Genomic DNA, 23,160 nt, shown 5'->3' on the forward strand with positions numbered 1-23,160 from the left:
TTTCAATCACTTAGAAATAATGTTGAAACTTTTCATAAGGAATCTTATGAGTGGGTTTTAGATTTACTTTTCCAGCCAGGTCTTCTGGCTTTTGGGACAGTGGAATGTTGCCTGTTTGTTTTAGAAGAATATACAGTAAAATTAACCACTAACTGGCCTATGTTAACTAATTCCAAAAACGTAATTCACATAATTTTCTTTTGAAAACTCTTTGAAATTTAATGTAACCTTTTGAAATATTCTTGCTTAAGGATCATTTAAAAATAGCTGTAACTGTTATAGTGATCCAAATATCAGGATAAAAATTAGCTAATAAAATCAATACAAATAGCTCTCCAAGGAAGATCTATTTCCCAATCAACAGAAGAGTAAGATGGAAGAGGGAAATTTTGCATGGAAACCTGGAATTTAAACTGAAGTTTCCAAAGAGCTCTTACTTGGTAGACTTTTTGGAAACATCTTTTCCTGAATCATCAGTAAAGAAGTAACTTGCTTAGGCAAAGCACATTATGGCTTTTTTTTTTTTTTTTTTTTTTGCCTGGTTTGGGTCTGTGCTTAATGATTACTGGAATAGCAACAAATATAACATCCTGATAACATTTGGGAGGAAAAGGCATATTTGAAAATTGGTGAAATGCGATAACCTTTAAACCAGGAATCATCAGTTTGCTAATAAAATATGTATGACTCCAAGATATGTATTATTTCAGGGTCCTCTGGCATTTTCATTAATCATTTTGCCAGTGTGTATGATAATTCCTATTTTGCTGTAAAACTTGGTGACTTTTTGTATTATTGAACTAGGTGACATGAACATTGAGTCAGATCACATAATCTTAGAATTACATGTAAGTGATTATGTAGAATCGTCGGTGGAAACAATTTGGGATAAAAAGTACATGACAGTTCAGAACGCCTGTGCAGACTGCACGCCTGTCTGAAATCAGATTTAAAAATTGGCCCTGTCTCCAGCTGACTCATTTTGTCATACTGAGTCACAGGATTAACCCTTGACATGTTCCTTTTTAAAAAAAAAAAAAAAAAGCAAAGATTAAACAACTGCATTGACTAAAGCAGCATTTGATCCATCTATATGCATTTTTTTCCTGTAATATGATTCTCCTTAGGAAAAGAAATTGTGCTACAGCTGTTGCATAGATTAATTTTTAAAAATTTGGGGAGCAGCGAAAAAAGATTTTACTATAGAAGGTAATTTATAATTGCAATCAAGCAAATGACCATCTACATCAAACAGTTGTAGTTTTTGAGGAATAAGGCATACTTCAAGAAAAATGCTATGCTGGAGCGACAAACTTAAAAGACTTTTACATAGTATTCAAGTAGCATATGGAGGCATTTTATTTAGATTACCACCAGTTTTCTTAATGATTTTACTGTTTTTGAAGAATGAGTTTTTAATATCGTATAGTTATACAGGCATGAATTTTTTTTTTAATGTTTTTATATCTACCCTTAATTTAAGCAGTAGTATATACCAAGTGACTATGTTATATATTGGCAGGGGAGGTATTACCTACACATGTACAAGTTTTATATTTATGTTTTTGAGAGCAATAATGAAAAGTAGAAGCAAAAGCTTTTAATTAGTTACTTAACTGTCTTTAGAAATTATGTTTCATATTCAGGTTTCATGTTTAACAGTAAATCTTACCTACGTGTTTAATAAACTTATTTTATTAGGTTGGTGCAAAAGTAATGGCGTTTTTTTGTTTTTGTTTTCATTAAAGAAGCTTGATTAATTTTGGCTTTTACACTGAATTTCTTTTTTATCTGAATGTATGTTTATTCTCTTTAGATTATCATATAATTGCCTCTAAAATAAAAACTCGTGTTAAAATATTAGAATTTTCATTGTGCTTTAATAACCAAGGTTGTTTAGTTGGATTTACACTATGCTGTTTGTTTTATCAGACAGCATAGTACCCTCTGTTTTTTGCCAGGCATCAGAGAAATGGGCTTAACTATCATAGGTGGATGTTATTTAACCAATATAAAAAAGTTTTCTCAGATTGGAGCAATGATTATAAAAATGTTGAGGCTCTTCTTTCTATTCCTCCTCAATTTCTATTGAAAAGTAAGTTTTATTATTAATGATTAATAAAGGAAATTTTTTATTTGATTTTGTTTGATTTTCCTTTTTTTCTGTTTTGAGAATAGTTGATCTGTCAGTAGAGAAAGACTGTGTATAAAAGACTAAAATTTACTTGAATGGTTTTAAGGCATGCTATTGTTAATTGTAAATCAAAGCTTTATACACAGTTCTCCAAGGATTGAAATGGGTCTTTGTGGTCTCTCAGGAGGGAGGAAGTTACAAACCACTCTGCAGACTGGCATTTTAATAGTCTGCTGTACAGCGATGTTCTTTTGCAGCTGCTGCTTAGCCTTTTCTATATCTGGAGAATGTGGGGAGGCTTTATTGTTGTTCCAATACTATCAGCTTTTAAAACATTGTGAAGTTAGTTGGTCTTATTGTCTGATTTAGTTTTAGTACTATAATTTGATCAGTATGTTAATAAAAATGGGGTTTTGGAGGGGAAAGGGGGTCCTTTATAGTATATTCCTAGAATATTTCATAGAGGTTTTCTGCTTCATGAAATGTACCTTTAAAAAAAAAGTGGCGTGCCCCCTTTTGCAGCTTGTGAGCTCTGCTCTGATTAATACAATCCCTTTAGAACCTACAAGTCACAGAGAGAAGAGATAATACAAAGAGGTTTTGATGAAGGGAAATGAGACAAAAAGGGAAAGTTGCTATTCTGTTTTTCCAGGTTATAATTACAGAAAAGAACGCTGGGAAAAATGTAAATAGCAAAATGTGTCTGCATGAGAGACACATGTTTTTGTAGACAGCTTTTAAAACCTTTTGACTTCAAAGTATGAGTTAGAAATATCTGTAAGACATTTATTCCCACACTGATTATTTTTTCTTTCTGAGAAATGTGAGCATTAACATAAAAATATGAATACACAAAGTATTAAGAACGATAATAAACTTGGAGCAAAGACTTCTAGGAAACTAGTTTTTTCTTTCATACTTTATACGAAGAAAAAAACTTTTTTGTGGATTTTTTTAAGAACAGTTCTATCGTAAGACATTATAAACTTGTAATTGGTATATGAGGAAATCAAGGAGCTTTATAACTGAAAATCTGTATTATTAAATGTTTCCATTTTAAAAACAGGTTATTTATTTTCAGGATAATCTGTCTGATTTTTGGACTAAACTTTTTAATAGAATGTGTTCCTTTCAATTTTCCTCAATACAAATGTTGTAACTTAAAGTACGTTTTGTTCTGGTTAGTTAAGAGGTACTTACACGATGGTCTCCTTTCTCCAGGAAGTGATTTTTTATACAAGGCTTAACTGTCTAGATCCTTCTTATTACACATGATTCAGTGTTTCCAATTCCTGATTATTTGATCGTGTGTTTATCAAAGTTGAAACAACTTTAGACCATGCCAGATGGTAACACTGAAGGTGTAACAAGCTAGGTTTCTCTGCCACAAGTGCTCTAATTTAGGTAAAACTAAAAACAGATTAGCCGAAAATCTGTCATTGCCTTCCTTTGTGTGAGTATACATGTATATATATGACAAAACTAAAATTCCTTGGGTTATTTTTATTCAGGACATTTCTCTTTAGCACTTACAAATGACTTGTATTTTTTTAATACCTCAGATTTTGTCTTATTGGTTGGTATCCTCCACCAATGCAAGGACTTGATGGAAATTGAAAGGTTACTTACAGCATAAACCCTCCCTCTGTGCTCTGTTAGTTGGTTCAGCCCTATTTTGCATAAGTTCCTTTTGAGTAGATCCATGTGTGGATGCATAGTACTGAAGACTTACTCTCTTTGCCTGTGTGGATGTATGTCTTGGAGAGAAGCTGTGTGCATTAGCTACAAATAGTAACATTTTCAAAATCAACATGTATTGTGCTTATCCTGTGCCTGGAATGGGCAGCAATTCTTTGATGTATTACTACAATGGGAAAACGGTAAGCCTTTTTCTTTGTTCTTATAGCTTCTAACTGACTTGTTTAATGGAAAGCTGTGTGTATTAATTGCTTTTTACAAAAAACTGTGAAGTTTTGTCCTTCCCTTTTCTGTAATGTATTAGATTGTAGATTTCTTTTCTTTTCTTTTCTTTTCCTTTTTTTTTTTGAGACAGTGTTGCTCTGTCGCCCAGGATGGAGTGCAGTGGCATGATCTTGGCTCACTGCAACCTCCGCCTCGTGGATTCGAGTGATTCTCCTGCCTCAGCCTCCCTAGTAGCTGGGGTTACAGGCAACTGGCACCACACCCGGCTAATTTTTGTATTTTTAATAGAGACAGGGTTTCACCATGTTGGCCAGGCTGATCTTGAACTCCGGACCTCAGGTGATCCACCCACCTCAGCCTCCCAAAGTGCTGTGGTTACAGGCATGAGCCACTGCACCAGGCCTAGATTGTAGATTTCTTTAGAAGTGGTGTCAGTAAAGTCCTATGTGCTACATAGCTACTCAGTAGTTGTTGGCTTTTATTTTTAAGATAGTGTAGAAAATAAACTTGAAATTGTGAGTTATTATTAGTCTGATATCTTTACTAGCAATGAACTTGAAAGTACATTTGTTTTTATGTTTTTGTATATTGTAAACAAATCTTTATGTAAAATATATATATACACACACACATATGTATTGAGAATTATTTGTTGCTTTGTAGATGGAAGATAAAGATGAAAGTCATCTAGGATATTCATAAAAATAACAAGTATGAAGCTCTGGTAATGATTAGGGAAGCAGTCAGCTAGTAAGGGCCGTATTTCCTGTATGGAGTTTCAGGGCCAGAGCCTGACTTTTCTGGGATACCATCTGTTTCCAATCAAACTAGAATTTTGACCTTGTATGGATTCATGAAATAAATCACTATTTTTTAAAAGAATGCATTTATACATTTTCCAAAGAATGCACTGTACTTCTGGTTGATTTATAGGAAGCACATGACTAAGTGTTTTAAAATAATGCTTTTCTGTATTACTAAACAAGAATTCTATTCTTTAATTACCTAGTATTAATAATTTACTTTGTTTCTACAAAAAAAAAAAAAAAAAAAAATCTGTAAGCCAGAGGATTCTATGTATTCTAAAAAGAGAGTAAACTCTCAAAGATTTAGTGGGAGCTATCTTTGTAAGATACTTAATAAATATTATTAAAATGTACACTAATGAATAACAATGTTGGTTTATGTCAGAAATTCAATATTTTCATTCTAAATTTTTCAAAAATATTTTTTCCCTCAGTTGTCTTATGAAAATGTTAATGTTTTAAGTTACGGAGAAAATTCTGTTTTTTTTTTTTTTTTTTTTTTTTTTTTTCCCAAATAGGCTTAAAATTAGACATGTTTGTCTCTTCCCTTTTTATCACTTGGAAATGTTTCAAAGTAGTCTATGGCTACAACTAGGGTATCGAGAACTAATAAAACAACGTTTTCGTTCACTGACTGCTTTAGTAAGGACTCTGTGGACTGGGCCAGTGTTCAGTTATGAACTTTTCGGTAAGCTTTCAAAAAAGATAATAAGCAAGCCAAAATATCTCTAAACTCAGTAAAAAGTACGTGTTCAAGCTGCCCATATAATCAGAGCTTTGGATAATGTGAGAGGTAGATTTAGATGGATGAGTGAAATTATTTAATCTTTATATAATTTTCTTGCCTGCTGTCTTTCAAATGTGAAAATAATTTTCTTTTGTGTCTGATTTTAAGTAAAACAGTCTGAAGATGGTATGTGGGTGGAGGTGTGCATGTATAAGTTCAGTAAAATTAATTGTGTAGGACCCTGAAACAGAATAACTCAAAGTGTGTTTAGATTTTATTCTTTCAAAAGCACAGATTATTACATTTCTCTTTGTTCTACATTGGGAGGAGGGTGGAAGGAGCTTTGATAGTGGTATTTCCAGTCTTATGGTGGATGGCATAGCTGATACAGTAGAGAAGTATAGCCTAGAAAAATTGATAGCGTATGGCTAATACAGGTCAAAGGTGACTTATGTTCTGGAAAAATATGTGAAGAGATGATATGTTGTCTTAAGTCCTCCAAATCATAAGACCCTGGACTTGTATGATTTTTATTTTTACCCACCTCTAGTTTTAAAAATTATTCACTAGTAATTAGAAAGCATTAGCAGTATTATTATTTTGTGATGACTTCAGTTTTCTTCAATAAGAAAATCCAAGATTATATAAATGTATCATTTTAGTGTATATTGGGAAATAGCTACCTGTCATTGCATCAAAGTAAAACTAGCACTTTCATTAATATTTTTAGACTCTAAGTGAAATAAACATCTTCACTTAAGTTATGGAATTTTAATGTACTTCTTGTGGTGAACAGGTTAAATTTAAACTCTTTAATCTCATTTTATAGATTTATTTTAAAATGATAGAACAAATTAATATTTCAGAATGTTAATAGGTTCACATTGATTCATTTTTAACATCTCATTAGAGGTTTTATGATAGAGTGATAAACCCTAAGTGGTCCTGGTCTTAAACAGAAAGCTTTCTTTCCTTTTTTTCCAGTTTTTATTTTTTAGTTTTCGAGTTGATTCCATATGTTTAAGGATATTTCGAATCTTTTAATAAAACTCAACAGACTCTAGGAAAAGACCAAAGAACTTTTTAAATATTGTATTACCTAAAATTATATGGCCAGTATTGTATTGTCAGTTATTTAACAGACTTGGGCATAGAGATGTAGAAAAGAAAAGCCAATAATGTGAATGCTATTTTTCCTACTGCTTAAAAAAAGAAGGGGTTAATGTTTTGTATTATATGTAATTTTTGTGTAGCTGTATTCTGTGTCATGTTTTAAGGCAATTAAAAACTATTTTGCACCTTATACTGTTTTGTAATTTAAAAAATAGGAGAAAATAATGGATTTCTGAGATTCCTTCTTTATAAAGAACTCTGCCTGCATTATTTTCTCATTGATTTGAATAAATTTTTTTCTGTACACAGAAAGTTGGAAAAGTCTTGAGAGCAAAGGAAAGAAAAGTTTTGGGGCAAAAAGGATTCCCATGTCGTTTTTACCTTTAAGATTGTGGAGTGCCTTCCTCCATTTTTCTGCTTAGCCTCCATTTTTTTGGTTTTGGACTAAAGACGCTGCAGAGTATTCCAGGTATAAAAATTGTCACACAAACAGACATGATGGTCTTTTCATTGTATGCGGAAATTATTTTAATCTTTTGAAAACAATACAGAAATCCAAGTTTTAAAACTCAAACTAGAAACACATTTTGAATATTAAGATTCTTTGAATGGAATCTGGAAAAAAAGAGAAAGAAACTAACGTGACTCTAAGGGCTATTCTGTGCCAGGAACTGTGCTGGGAACTTTATGTATCTCATTTAATTTTCACAACCACTTTGTCATTAGCTGTTACTAGCTCATTTTTTAAATAAGGAAAATGAGGTTCAACCTCACCTAGTTTGTAAGTTCTGAGATGAGAATTGGAACCCAGGTTTATCTTCTAAAAGCAGATTTTCTGCTTTGTATCGTCCAAAGACATGTAAATTAGTCTCCATAGCAAAGGACCAAATTGAATTTATCTTAATTATCCATTTGCATTAAAATATACTACACTGGATCCAATGTGTATTTGGATATGTAAAAAATATGTATATATATATACACTACATTGGAAAGAAAATGTAACAGGGAAAAATACTAGGCCATTCTTTCAAAACTTTTTGCATGTATGATTAGAGTAACAATTTCATGAATGTTAATTGATGTGGCTAGCCAAGAAAGTTTTTATCAGTTTTTTAAGAGTTTAAAATTAAAACTTTCAGATACATTTTTGGCAAGTCTCCTCTTCTAATAGAATTATACTGAAAATTGGTTTACCTATGGGTTTGGCACCTGCCTACCAATGAATTTGTTTTAATAAGAATCAGAGTAGCAAGTAAGTAAAATTACATTGTAAATACTTATAAGACTTATTTTTAAAATAAACATTTTCAGTTAATAAAAGTGCAGAAACCAGTGTGACTTTACACAGCTGCATTTCTGTTCTGTTGGGGTATTTATTACTAGTTAACATGAGAGGAGAAAATACAATTAAATTAATTCAAATTTCCAGACTGTACATGGGCCCCATAGAGTTAAATCTTAACATTTTTATAATAAGGAAAATATGAAGTCATTTTTTAAAATGTCTTAATATAGAATGCTAGAGTTAGCGAATGACAAGGACTTCGCATAAACCTACTTCACATTTTTCCCCTTTACAAAAATACCTGAGACTATATAGTGTATGAGCCCAAGAAAGTTTTCTTCTCTTGATTCAAGTGAGTACAATTACTGATGAGTTAAAACTGGCTCTTGCTACAGTTTTACGTAAAGAGGGTATGTTGTCACTGGTCAACTTTATAAATGTTTTTGAGAGAAATTTATGTCTTTTTCTACTTGTATGTCAGAAGGGATCAGGTGCAATATTGTTGAATCTAAATTTTTTTTTTTTTAATGCAGGTAGGTAACATGTCAGTCATTGATTTGTTCAGTAGATTATCCTAGCAAACAAGTTTTCAAATTCTGTCCCTTAGAAATTTCATAATTCAAGAAAACATTGAGGTTATTAGAAAAAATGTTAGCACTTACTATAGAAAATCAGTAATATGTCCAGTAATGTTAATTTAAGATTAACTAAAATGTGCATGATTTGCCTAGAAAACCAGTGATATGCCCAGTAATATTAATTTAAGATTAATTTAAATGTGCTCATTTTACCTAAGAAAGAATTTTTCTCACAGTTGAAAACCAGTAATATTCCACTCTTTGTTACACAGCAGGAGTAGCAATTGATTTTAAAATGCTTTATACCGAAAGCTAGATTTCATTTTTCTTATTGTTGTTGGAAAAGGAATTTCATTATATTTTCCCTGGAAATTTTAGGAAAGAGATATTGGTCCTTTTATTAGGAAACTGTTGAAAACATAAATACATAATTATTCCTTCTACAGAATTTCAAGTTGTTTTTTAACAGGCTAATTAGGTAAAAAAGAATCTTCTTTAAAGATGGCTTTTATGTGCCTGAGTCAGTCTTTGTACTTCAGATGCTTTCCCTTGTAATACCTGTGGTTTCACTTCTTGTGGTATGTTTACTAGAACTATCTAAATATTTTCCTCCTCAGGCTTGAAATTACCATTAAAAACTCTAGTAGATTGGATTTTATGGCAGAATTTACCGTTTTGTGTAATATGAAAATATTTATCAAATTTGTCATTTGTTGAAATATCCTTTTATATTAGGAATTAGTAAATTAGACTGTCATTTTAATATTTACCTAGATATTTAGGTTTTCTTTGGGGAGTACATTGTTTAAATTTTGATTAGAAAAGGAACAAGGAAAGGGAGAAGGCCTAAGTTTCAGAAATGTTTAAATGTTGTCATTTAGATTAAGGATATATGCCTTTTATCTGAGGATATGTATGAGATCAGTATTCATACAGAGTAACAGAGCCAAATGATCGGAAAAGCATGTAGGAAATGATTTTTAGCAAATGTCTTTAATTTCCTCTCATATCTTCCTAGCACTCTTATACAAATGGGTATAGTTATTAAAGCAACATTTTATTTACTCTTTTGAAGACAACCTCTTTTTACTAAATTCTTATCCCACAAAATTGAGAAAGAGAAGTTGATTATATATATTACTGTGTAGAACTTGCGTATTCAGTTTAAATTAATGATTTAAACACTAAAAATCTTACAATTGCCTAGTTTTTTGAGTGCTGACTCTTTAAGTGTACATATTCTTAAAATTATAGCCTAGAGTCTCAATTACAGTTTCTTAATACTGGATTTGACACGGATTGGGATATTCTTTTATTAATGTTTCATTGACCTAGGACATCCCCCCCTTTTTTTTTCTTCAAGTTTTAGGTACTTAGCTAGACCTTGTAAAGTTTTTATTGTTTAATACTAAATGTAATTATATAAGATACCAGATAAAGTAAGTGGATGTTCCTGAATATATCATTTTTGTTTTAAAATTATGATATCAGGGTAAGTTAGGCAAATAATTTTGTTATGTTTTGTTATTTTGGTAAATTGATGTAAATTAGTGTGAATATAATTTCTGTTATTGGCATAGACTTTTCACATATTTGAGGCCCACATTAGCATGTGTTAGTGTTTAATGATACTGAACATACTGGAACTTAAAGAGAACTGCTATTCAAACCATCTTGACAAAAGATCTAACAGAAGCCCAAACATAATGAAATCTTTGTAATTAGTTCCGTGTTGGACCATGTTCAGAAAAGTAGATAACCTTCTCCATACTTTCTTATTCCAAAATAGGTGAAGGTGTTGTCAGAATGTTTTAGAACTGACTTTGGTTTTCATAGGTCTTGGAGCTTATGAGAAATCTAGGATGTATTTCAAAATAATTTATGCAGTCTTAAACTGCTGGGTAAGAAGGATCTAAATCTGCCTTGTTCAGTATAATAACCAGTAGCCACAAATGGTATTTAAATTAATTAAAATAAAATTTAAAATTAAGGTTCTCAATTGTACTGTTCACATTTCAAGTGTTCAGTAGTCATGTGATTAATAGCTACTATATTGTACAGCATAGATACGTAACATTTCCGTCATCACAGGAACCTCTATTGTACAGTACTCATATAAAGCATTCTTCTCATTTTCTGTGGAAGGATATCTCAATTAGGATATATAGCTATTCTCACATACTAAAGAAAATTCCCATCTCTTCATCATTTTGAACCTTAAAAAATATGAGCCACCACACAGGCTATGGATCTATTTTTTGAAGTATGGATAGTCACTTTAACTCTGTCTTATCACTGAATGAAACTAGATAAAAAAGACAAACTATCTTCTTTAGCAAAAACCTCTGCTTCTTTGCATTTTTTTCTCAATATCGGAAAGTCATTACGCCTCCCTGCCTCACAGCAATGTTTCCAATATTAATTACAGGAAAGACATACTGAAATCAGGAGCACAGTCCACAGCTCCAGCCTCTAGAGCTGAACAGAATATATGCTTTGAATTTGGGGTTATCCGTATGACTAAACTGAATCATCCAAGCTGGAAAAAAGGGATCTGTCTATGCCAGTTTGACTCAAATTAGTTGTATGAACTAAAACATATCAAGGATAATTGTGTAACCACTGTAAATAGTAACTGTAAAGATTCATCCCTAAAGTATGCTATCCCTTTTTAAAAGTTGCTTTAGTGAATATGATGAAGACATTCAAGATATTATTAATGTGGGTTTGTTCTTTTCAACAGACTTAATGAAAGGGAGGTATCTGTTAGATTTTCAATTCTATTCTTTCAGTTTAGAACTGTATTCACCCCACATTCAAAATTTCTCTTAGCGCCATTCTTAGATGGGAAACCAGTGCTTGGGAAACAAGTTAGTCCCATGAGAGCTACTGTGAGCTTGGCATTCCGAAAAGGAGGTTAGAACTCTGAAGAAAATGTCTACCACATTTTACTAGAACATCTTAAATTACTTAATTTTATCCTTTTTCTATTCTCTTTAAAACAGTATGACTCCTGGTAGATTTTAATAATCTTAAAGCATACCTATTCCTTTCTCTTAATTTTAAGATTGATTGTCATGGTACAAAATCATCCTTCGGATTTAAACCAATGATTTGATCATTAACTAGGGGGAAAAAACTGGCATCTATGTTCAGGTGATCAGATGACATAAGCAGTCTGGTTTTAATTTGTAGCCAGTACTGATTGTAACTAAGAGAGACTTGCTCTTTTTGTGGAATTGGGTGACTGTTTCCCTACATCTGGAGTTAATAAAATCTTTGAGACCACATCAGTTGTGCTTTGCCGCAAGAAGTCTTTGATCTGAAAAATCGAGACTGGCACAACTGCTGCTTCATAACATTGCATCTGTGTTTTTGCAAGCTATAGTTAAGATACCAAAAGTAAAGTTATTTAGCCTGTGTTAGAAATGCTTTCAAAACCTCTTTGAAAGTCACATATTTCAAAACATTCTTACGACAAAAATTTTGAACTTGTGTTAGTACAAAAATAATATAGTAGAAGTTTTTTTTGACATTTTCATTTATAAGGTCTGTTCTTTAAAAGTCCATTGTTTTCAAAGTCTGTTTTAAAGGACTAGCATTCAAAACAAACTTTACCTCTAAAATGTACCATTTTCTCCATACAGCTTCAAAATTTTTGAATAAGGGAAGGCAAGTCCCCTTCTCTGCTTTGTGTGGTTTATCTTAGTTTTCTTGCTTTCCATGACAGCCATCAATAAACCATTATCTGATCAGCATATTTTTTTAATTTAACAGCAATTTTTAAATCAGTAAAGTTCATTCTTTTACTTCCTTTTGTAATGGTAACCATTTTCAAAATTTAAAAGTGTGAGTATATTAATTTGTGAAATACAGTGAATTGAATGGGAATAAGGATTAAGAAATACAAATTGACAAATTATGTAGAAATTTAAACTGACAAAAATTATGTGCTTTTTTTGTGTGAAATAACCTACCAGAATTGGAGCTTTTTCATAATTATCAAGTATGAGATTCTTATATATACTGTTTCAGTCTATAACCTGGATAGAATTAGATTATTTTATATTTCATACTTATGTATCAAGGATGATGTGTATAGTAAGTGCACATTTGTGATTAAAAGCCTATGTTTGGGTGCTGTCTTCTAAATTTGATTCTCTTTGTATTTTCTGCCTAGGTCTATGGATTAATTCTGTTTTTTTTTGTTGTTCGTGGTTTTAGCTTACCTTGAAGAAATGTATATAGAAAGAGGACAGAGGACTTCTAGCTAGGGCTGAGTTTAGAAGATGAAACTTGATTAAATGAAAATAGTCCAAAGTTCCTTTCCTGAAAACTTTATCTGCCTATCAGCCTGTACAATACATTGCAGACACATTTGTATATACTCAATTATTTTATTTCAACACAATAATTTGTGAAATAGCTTTAAACCAGAAAAGTATGTTTAGTATGTATAATGACCCAACTATTTTATCTGCCATATTCCCCAAACTCTAGAGGATGCTTCTAGATAATTCTTAGGAATATACTGTATTTTGTCCGAGACGCCTCAGGTACCATAGATGTGTCTTTTTATCTCTGGGATGTGAAAAGTAGGAAACAAACCTGAATAGCAATCCATTAAGAAAAAAATCACCTGTGATAGTATTATCAGGACTAGCAAGAGGAATAAAAATTGACTTTGCAGCCTTTTATTTAGGATAAGCTATATATACAGCTAGGCTCATGTCAGACAAAAACTGTAAGGAAAAGCATTTGAGTACTGAACAGGTAATATTTAGCAACGTAACTGCTCCTATTAGAATGAAAGATGATACTATGAGCTATACTTACTGCCTGCATACTTTGTACAAGGCACTGTACTAAACATTTTATATATAATCTCATCTGATCTGCTCATCAGTTTCCTCATGCAGGTTGTGTTAACACTATTTTACAAATGAGGCAATTGAGTTTTGGGAAAGTTAGGGTAATTTGCAAGGGGTCTTTACAGTTAATACCTCCAAGAAAGAATAAATTAATATAATTGTCAGTTTATATAAATAAAAAATTGGGATCCCATTTTAATCTTGATGTGCTTCCTTAACTCTTTTTCTATTAGTGTATAGAAATATGTGCTTGAGGTAAAATATCAAATTATGAAGAAGAACATAAAAGTCCTCCTTCCCAATTTGAAGTCCAAAGATGTAACCATTGTTAGGTTTCTTGTGTGTAATTCTAGAAGTTTTCTATGCTTATATAAACAAATACATGATATTTACAATACATGCTTCCATAATTTTAATGTTAGTCTCTTTCAATCAACACTTAAAATTTTAATTTTGTTGAATTTAATGGATGTATCATTTCAAACTAAAACAAATAGTTTGTTTCACACACTGCTCACAATAGCTTACCTTTCCCTTCTTCCTGACTCCTGGTTTACCTTTATAGACTATATATCACTTTAAATATTACTTATTTTCCACCTTTGTTTCAGTAGTTATGAGACTGTTGTAATAGATCACATTTTGATCATTCAGGTTATTTGGCTGCCCATTTAGTTTTCCAGAGAAATGCGTATGTTAGCCATTTGCTAATTCAAAATGTTTCTAGTTTGCTTATCTAAAGCAAGGGTTTATCAAAGGAAATTAATACTGCTCTAACAAATTAAATGAGATCTTTTTAAAGCTTTGCCAGACTTGAAAGTGTACTTGAAATGTTTTTTTAATTTATTTGCTAACTCTACCAAGTTAAGGACGTTCCTGAACAATTGTATTATGCCTTTGATAGTTACTTTTTAATTGTAACAAAGATACCAACATTTAATTAGTCTCATTTTGATTTTATTTGATGAATCTTATAACTGAAAAGAATTAATTGTATGAACGCAAATTTTATTTCATGCTGTATTCAAAGAACGTTTGGTCCATCAGATTTTGAATCATGAGCCTATGTGAGGTTTGTGTTTGGTAAGCCAAGTTAACACTTATTCAGTCACTTGGTGTAGCTTTCATACCAAGATGCATTACGGAGATATTTGGAATAGTATTTTTCTCTAATAACCAGCTCAAAAAAAAAAAACGTGGATGGTATTTAAGTTTGATATTATTTGGATTTAGGCAATATTCTTTTCATTTGTGGTAGTCCTTCATAAAAATTAGAGAGGCCTTTGTAAGCCCCTTATAGAACTCATTTTACATAAGTAATATGATAGTCATTTACATTTTAATTAAATTTACTGTTTAATTTTAAGGTATATGCACCGTCCCCAAATTCAGATGATTTCAACCGTGAATCTCCTAGTTATCCATCTCCTAAGCCACCAACCAGTATGTTTGCTAGCACTTTCTTTATGCAAGGTAAGTACCACCAAACAGTTGCCAAATACTACTGCAATCATCTGTGTATCAGCCAGTATTTTAAAGTTTTAAGAAACAGAATACCTATAGAGGAATTCAGGCCTATTGAGGTAAATTTTTTGCCCAAAGTAAATTAAAATTTAGCTTTGTAATTTTCCAGTGCTGTTTATTGCTGACTGCAATTCAGTTGAATTATCCGGCAAACCTTTGGAGTACTGGTCCAGTAATAATTGAATTTCTAAGGTCTTAAGTTAAAAAAAAGAATAGAACTGTTCTTGTTCACTTTAGAATTTAAATGTATGAAAGCTGTCAACTCCAGTTTCTTGTTTAATTTATGGATTCATATCATACTTAGAATTACAAATATAAAAAAAGGGTGAATATCACAGAACAGAGTAAGACTTGTCAAGAGAAAAAGTGTTGCAGTTTTTTTAAATCATGTCTAGCAAATCATTTTTATTTGGTTTCCTGTTGTTTTGGACTATGGGAAGCAAATATATGGGAGCGATAAATTATTACATAAATGGCTCCTTGACTTTATATTGTTGAGTGAAGTCATTGCTGACACATTTCATTTGAAAGTTAACTATGATATGGTAATTATCAATTACTTAGTTTTACTATTAGAGAAACTTTTTAATTCCATGATTTCAAGGTGTTTGGTGTAATGCACATTGCATGTTACGGATTTATAACTTTCTGTTTATTTATAAGTATACCATTTAACTAAAAATAAATCTAGCCTATCCCCAAATTTGGAATTTTTATTATCTCTCAGAATTTAGATCTTCTGAAGATTTTTATAATGGCCTGCCTATTACAGCTTAGAATATTTTTTCTAACTAAAACGTTTATTTCTTCCTTTTAAATAGTAATTTTACTGTTTAGAGGGAAGAAAACTGGGTAGAATACTAGGTTGGAAAAGGGAGGAAAAATATCTGGAGGGTACCCCTTGAATTTTTGTAAGCGTCATTGAAATACAAGAAAAAATGTAGCTAAGGAAAATTTTATATTTCTCTTTTTGTCTTAGATGGGACCCACAATTCTTCTGACCTTTGGAGTTCATCAAATGGGATGAGCCAGCCTGGTTTTGGTGGAATTCTGGGGACCTCCACTTCCCACATGTCTCAAAGTAGTTATGGCAGCCTTCATTCACATGACCGCTTGGTAGGCTATAACACATGACTAGGGTACAGCAACATTTTGTCCTCACTTTTGTTTCATTTTGGATTACAAGTGTAAAATCTGATTGTGCCAAAACTTCTGAAATTTGAAGTACTTTAAGGCTTACTGCATTTACCATGCCTTTTAAAAAAGTAAATGACAATAGTAGCTCTCTTTAGCTGCTAACTTGTAAATGCTCTTTTTGACCTGTTATCATAGTTGTCCATTATATGTACGTATTATTCAGAAAATTATTTAATAGATCATATCTCTTTCCCCTCCTTATCTAGAGTTATCCGCCACACTCAGTTTCACCAACAGACATAAATACGAGTCTTCCACCAATGTCCAGCTTTCATCGCAGCAGTACCAGCAGTTCACCTTATGTTGCTGCCTCACACACTCCTCCTATCAATGGATCAGATAGCATTCTAGGTGAGCTTTTCGAGTTGGCAAAACTTCCTAAAAACTAGTTTGGTAATTTTCAGTGACCCCGCCCCCATATCTTTTTATATATATATATTTGGGGTTTTGTTTTGATTTTTTGAGACAAAGTCTTTGTCAGTGGGCTAGAATGCAGTGGTACAATCATGGTTTACTGCAGCCTCAATCTCCAAGGTTGAGGTGATCCTCCTTCCTCCGCCTCCCCAGTAGCTGGGACTACAGGCATGTACCACCATACTCAGCTAATTTTTTTTACTTTTTGTTGAGACAGGATCTCATTATGTGGCCAGGGGTGTTCTCAAACTCCTGGCCTCAAGTGATCCTTCCACCTCAGCCTCCCAAAATGCTAGCATTATAGACATGACCCACCCCACACACATGTGGCCCCTGTTTGTTTTTTGATTCCTGCCTCCCTCCCTCCCTCCCTCCCTCCCTCCCTCCCTTCCTTCCTTCCTTCCTTCTTCCTTTCTCTCCTTCCTTCCCTCCCTCCCTTCTTCCTTCCTTCCTTCCTTCCTTCTTTCATTCCCTCCTTCCCTCCCTCCCTCCTTCCTTCTTTCCTTCCTTCCTTCCTTCCTTCTTTCCTTCCTTCCTTTCTTTTTCTTTCTCTCTTTTCTTTCTTTTTCTTTCTCCCGTTCTCTCTCTTTCTGTGTCTGTCTTTCTCTCTCTCTCTCAGGTCTCTCACTCTTTGGCTGCAACCTCCACCTCCAGGCTCAGGTTATCTCCCAACTTCAGCTTCCCAAGTAGCTGGGACTACAGGCACACATCACCATGCCTGGCCAATTTTCCATTTTTAGCAGAGATGGGGGTTTCTCCATGTTTCTCAGGCTAGTCTTGAACTCCTAGACTCCTGTGATCCACCTGCCTCAGCCTCCTGAAGAGCTGGGATTACAAGCATGAGCCATCACAATTGGCTTAGCCCCCTCTTTCAATTTATTTTTTGTGTTGAATTTAAAAATGAAAGGCAGGAAAACAAGAAGCTTTTTTATTTTTATCAATATGGAGACTGGTAAGAAACTCATTTTTGGTTTATTATTAAGTACAACACATGCAGAGTATTTCCTAGTTTATTGTAACAGATATGAGATGACAATAGAGAACACAGTTAAAATAATGGCAGAGTGCTAAAATAGCATTCTTGCTGCTAACATTCTTAATTTGTTTCTCTCTAAAATATCCAGGAACCAGAGGGAATGCTGCTGGAAGCTCACAGACAGGTGATGCACTTGGAAAGGCTCTGGCATCTGTGAGTATTGATTTTGCACGTTCTGCTGAATGAATCTTACACTGCTGAATACAGTGATTAGATGTTATAGGTGATAAGTGTCTAAGAATGTAGATGTAACAAGATCAATTTCATTACACATTTAGAGTTATTCTCTTTTTGTATTGATATTTGTCCTTAAATGCTGTGCCTATGATATAGCAAATGCTGATAAGAGGAAAAAGAAGCCATCTAAAGCACAAACTGCTAAGATTAATCACTGAATCTGTTTCTTCTAAATACATACTTAGTAAGTGACCCATTAAAATAAGTCAAGTGGAACCACAAAAGATAACTCAGTATTCTGATCCAGAGGATGAAATGCCTTTATGAGAAGGTTTTCCAAGATCAAAAGCATTTTATGTACTATATGGGTTTTTTTTTTAAGTCACTTTCACCTGATTTACTCAAGGGATAGGAAATGAGAGCCTTCTTTCCAAAAAAGCCACATTCATTAAAGCATTCATGCTAAAATGAGTAAAACTGATTTGAAGGAATCTGATAGTATTTTCTTGAGCAACTAGTTTACATACATCACATCAGGACATTAATATCAAAGCAACGATTATGTTTTAGTATCGATTCTTAAGACATTAAGATTAAAAACTTCTTTGGGAATGCTAAAGCTAGAAGGGAGAACATTTATCAGTAAATCTGTAGAATTTTTGTAACGATTTCAAATCTAATTATTAAAAAGAAGCACTTGTGCTTTGCACTTCCTAAAATTTTACTTTAGCTGATTCTTTTTCTTTGTTTTTTTCTAAGCAATATGCTTCTTAGAATTCCGGCAGAATTGTCTTTTATTTTCTCTAAAGTGCAATTAACTGTCGTATACATTTGTTGCCATTCATGGAGAATGTAGAACACTTTAATACCTGAGTGGTAGGAAGCAACTGTTGAACATTTAAGGAGATAAACCTCTTTGTATATTGTTTAAGTAAATAAACTTTTCTCTACAGTTGAGTACTAGCTTCTTAGAAAATAAAGCCAAGTCACACTCATCTGCTACATAGTAGAGTCCCACACAGAATGGAGCTCAGTGAATGTTTGTTGAATTCCGTCTTGGATCATATAATGATAATAGTAATGATAATAACAAAACCCACACAATGTTTCAGCTATAATTTGAGTGCTTACTAGGTACTAGGCCGTATACTAAGCATTTACATGCCCTGTTTCATTTAATCCTCAAGAAAGCCCTGTAAGGTTGGCATTGTTATCCCCACATTGCAGATGAGGAACTAAGGTTTAAAAGGTTAAGTAACTTGAGCTCAGAAAGATTAAGCAGCTTGCCCTAGGGGGATCATGAGCTAGCATGGATAAAGCCCATATATATTAGAACCCTGATGAGACCAGCTTCAGACTCTGTTTTTAACCACTGTTCCATACATGCAGAAACTGCAGTGCCTAATGGTAACTGTCTTAAAGGGTATTGATGGGAATGAAAGAAAAATGCCTCACCCTTTTCTGGACTTACTGCCACCTGATGAAAATGACCTATATAAGAAGAAAATTTTATTCTATACGAAATCTGAGAGGTCCCCAGGCAATTTTATTCTGTATTTAATTTGAGAAGTCAGTATGGCAATCTGATTAGCTTGCCATATTCCTTCTCCTGATTCTGGAAGAATCCAGTAACAGATATTTCACATGTAAGAAGACAAATAACATTTGAACTTTGAGTGCTAGATAATTTTTAAAAAATATAACCTTGATTTTGGGGACTTTTTTCTTAAAGGTCATTTGTTTATTTTATTAAAGAAAAATTTCTATCAGGGAACCTTGGCATATAGGCAGGCAAGAATTTGTGATGTTCTCTGTGGCCCTTCAAGCTCATTTTGTTGGCCCATCATTCACATCCTTGAGTATCTTCCCATACTATGAACAGCATGCTAGCCAACCCAAAATGGCATTTGGAGAAGAATACTCAAATTCACTGTGAATGGAATCCAGTGAAGAAATGTTTAATCTAGTTAGTGGGTGGGCTTTGGTTGTCATGGAAACTCAACTCTGTCATCCTGTGTTGTTACTACGCAGGAGCAGCCAGGTCATTCCATAAATCATTTCTGTCATAGCTGACGGTGATGCATTCCATCTGCTCCATCATTGCATGCCATAGTCTGCACATTTCAAATCCTTTCCTTCAATCCATCTGCTTTCCCACTTCCCAGCCGGACACCTCCCCAAATACATTCTTTTTCTAACTTTCCTTATAGACTCAGATTCACTAGTATGTTTAGTGTACTTAAAATGTACTGAAAAAGAAAAACATTACATTATCTGGGGATAGGAGGGATTAGAAGAGATGAGGAGAAGGAACTTAATGAGGATTACGTTTGAGTCTGACATGCGTATCAGAATTTTATGTCAGGTATTGTAGATCTTTTGAAATGGTGACTATGACTATTTTAAAATTATAAGTTCTTTAGAATGTGACTTTTTAATATAGTATCTAGTTTATATGGGGAAACACTGCTATTGTCATTAAAAAATAATTCTATTTCCCCAATTGTCTGTTATATGTCTTGAAAGATCTTTCATGTTGAGCAACATCAGAGAGTACAACCTTTGTTCTTCAGTTTAGGTATTAAAGAGCACACAGAATACTGTGTGATTAAACATGTAAGGCCAGATAATGCATTTGCAAAGGTTCCTTTATTTTAGGTTTAAGCCTGGATAATTGTGGTCTTAATCTCAGGATAGCAAGAAAGAGAATTGTACATGAGAGTATTTACACAAAGTTCCTAAAGCCCTGTGGATTATACATTAGTTTAGATTTAAAAAAAAAAAAAAATAGGGTAGATAGAAGGAAAGGAAAATCTGGGTATTCGTGCCATTTCTAATGTGTTTCCCTGAACATTTGCCAGACAATAACCCTTTAAGATTGTGCCCGTAGGGAGTTATATAGAGGAAGAAACATCTGGTTTATTTCAGGGCCTAATACCATATCAAAACACTTGGTCTTTAATTTAGAGGAGATCAAACAAGAAGACTGTTTAACTTTGTTGATTATATCAGACTTCTTTGTGATAATTTATGTTTTGATTTCTACCTTAGAGCAAGGGAAAAAGTGAGAGAGAGAGAGAGAGAGAGAGAGAGAGAGAGAGAGTGAGTGTGTGTGTGTGTGTGTGTGTGTGTGTGTGTGTGTGTGTCTATGTGTGTTTTAATCTGGATCGTTAAATGGTCAGTAGTCTTTAACAAAAGAAAAGAAAATTCAGGGAAGTTGATGTTTAAAAGTAATTCATGAAATAACTTTCTTTGTTCCTTAGACTCAATAACATTAGCATAATAAAGATTAACTGAAATGTGCACTGTAGTGTTTAAAAAATTGGGCTCACAGTTCTGGGGTTGGGCTTGGGAGCACTCCATTGTTTCTTTTTTGTCTAAAGCCCTTTTCATTAGCCTCTGGCTTATTGGCACCCTGCTGATTGGAATAGACCATGACTGATAGGAGGAGGAGTCTCATTTGTTGGAGTAAAATGAGGCATATTACCGTTTAAGCCTGGCAGAAGGTATTGGGAGTTATTCATTATTGGTCATTTAACAGTATGCGAACCATGGACTGCATGCAGAATGAGTTCTTACTTTGTTTAGGCTCTAGACTCTAAATCACTCCTATCCTCATTTTTTTAAGTCACTGACTTTTTTCTTCTTTTTACTTTTACGTTCAAACATCAGTGTTTGAGTTCTTTTAAGGCCAGGAAGTAGAAAAAGGAATATATTCCTGATTTAGAATACTCTGCCAAAGAAAGCCTGTGTTTAGAACTTAAAGTAGCACAATTTCTATAAATTAAGTATGATTTGTTTGTGAATTGGTAATAAAATAAAAACTCAGAGATAAAGTTTAATGAAATATCCTGTGATCCAAAAGGCTGTGTTATCATATTTTTCAAATGTTGTATTGTTCCTCCTCTCCCACCATACACATTCTTTTTATGAAAGTAAAGGTAAATTAAAAAAAAAAAAAAAAGTCCTGTAACTTGCAGGGCTATCTGTAAATTTAGGAGAAGTACTGAAAACAGTTCTTTCTGTCATCACTTTAATTGGCAAAGTAGAACAAGTGAATGTGATGGATGAGTGGAAAAAGTGGCTTTTATTTTACAAATGGAGAAGCTGCTTTTGGAAAAAATACCAGAAATGATATATTTTTATACTTGATATGTTTTTGGTGCTGCTTCTGTTTACACAGTGATTTTTTTTCTTTTAAGTTTACACCAATTTTACATATAGCATTGGGGCATTTCACTAAGTCATTTAAAGATAGTGCTCTTATATGATAAACTATAACCTCTTCCTTCCCTTGATATAAAGGAGCTTTCACCAAGTGTTGACATGGTTATGGATTGGTTTAACTCTAAGGACAGAGTTTTCAGGGAAAATTCAGATTGGTAGTCCATTTCTGCCCTCCAAAGCCCATACCTACCACCTAACACTGTGATACGGACAGCTTAGTACATCAACACTAATTCCCAGAAATAGTGAATTCTTGCCATATGATTATTCTCAAAGCTTATGCCATAAAACTGATTTGAAATTGCATCGTATTTATAACGAGCTTTTTTGCCTTTGGTATTTCTGTTACTGACCCACATTGCATAAATACCAAGATAAATACTACCATTTATTGAGTCCTGCTTTCCATCAGTTAGTATGTATTATAACAAATTTTAGTTGTAGTCTAATCACTCAATGTAAACATACATATATTGGGCACCTTTTTGTACAAGATACTGGCATGCAGTAATGGATTCCATGTTGACCAGTATGCATTTTCTGCCTTTAAATTGCTTATAGTCAAGGAGAGAAGACAGATATACAAATAATGATAGCATAGAACAGTGTGAAGTAAAAGACCCAAAGAGAATTTCAGATTATTTTCTAAAAGTATAAGGAAGGTGAAAATGTGTAAATGGTGAAGTGACATTGGATCTGAGCTTTGATACGTAGAATTCCATCTGGGGGAGGCTAAGCAACAAGCATTGTGAAAGGAGGACAAGCTGTGTTTAGAAAATGAAAAAAAAAAATGGTTTGGATACTAGGGTATGTAGAAGATTATAAGGGCCAGGCACCACCACGCCTGTAATTCCAGCATTATGGGAGGCTGAGGTGGGTGGATCACCTGAGGTCAGGAGTTGGAGACCGGCCTGACCAACATGGAGAAACCCCATCTCTACTAAAATACAAAATTAGCTGGGCGTGGTGGCACATGCCTGTAATCTCAGCTACTTAGGAGGCTGAGGCAGGAGAATTGCTTGAACCCAGGAAGCGGAGGTTGCAGTGAGCCAAGATTGTGCCATTGCACTCCAGCCTGGGCAACAGGAGTCAAACTCCGTCTCAAAAAAGAAAAAAGAAAAAAATACAAAAGTGAGCTGGGTGTG

The 23,160-nt window shown here is 33.3% G+C and overlaps 1 protein-coding gene across 10 annotated transcripts in view; it reads left to right on the top strand.

Annotated features, from left to right (window-relative positions):
• TCF12 (transcription factor 12) overlaps positions 1-23,160 on the top strand; it is a 370,294-nt gene that overhangs the window by 296,410 nt on the left and 50,724 nt on the right. For 7 of the 10 annotated variants that reach the window (XM_039468699.2, XM_039468700.2, XM_039468695.2 and 4 more), the window contains 4 exons: positions 14,808-14,913; positions 15,944-16,080; positions 16,368-16,512; positions 17,700-17,764. In XM_039468699.2, coding sequence (XP_039324633.1) covers positions 14,808-14,913; positions 15,944-16,080; positions 16,368-16,512; positions 17,700-17,764 — 453 coding nt within the window. Of the gene's footprint in view, positions 1-587; positions 4,015-14,807; positions 14,914-15,943; positions 16,081-16,367; positions 16,513-17,699; positions 17,765-23,160 lie in introns of those variants that run through there. The other 3 variants (XM_010339601.2, XM_039468701.2, XM_003928971.3) reach the window with 3 other exon arrangements.

Source organism: Saimiri boliviensis, chromosome 2, assembly GCF_048565385.1.
Source record: "Saimiri boliviensis isolate mSaiBol1 chromosome 2, mSaiBol1.pri, whole genome shotgun sequence".
In the NCBI taxonomy this organism is placed as follows: domain Eukaryota; kingdom Metazoa; phylum Chordata; class Mammalia; order Primates; family Cebidae; genus Saimiri; species Saimiri boliviensis.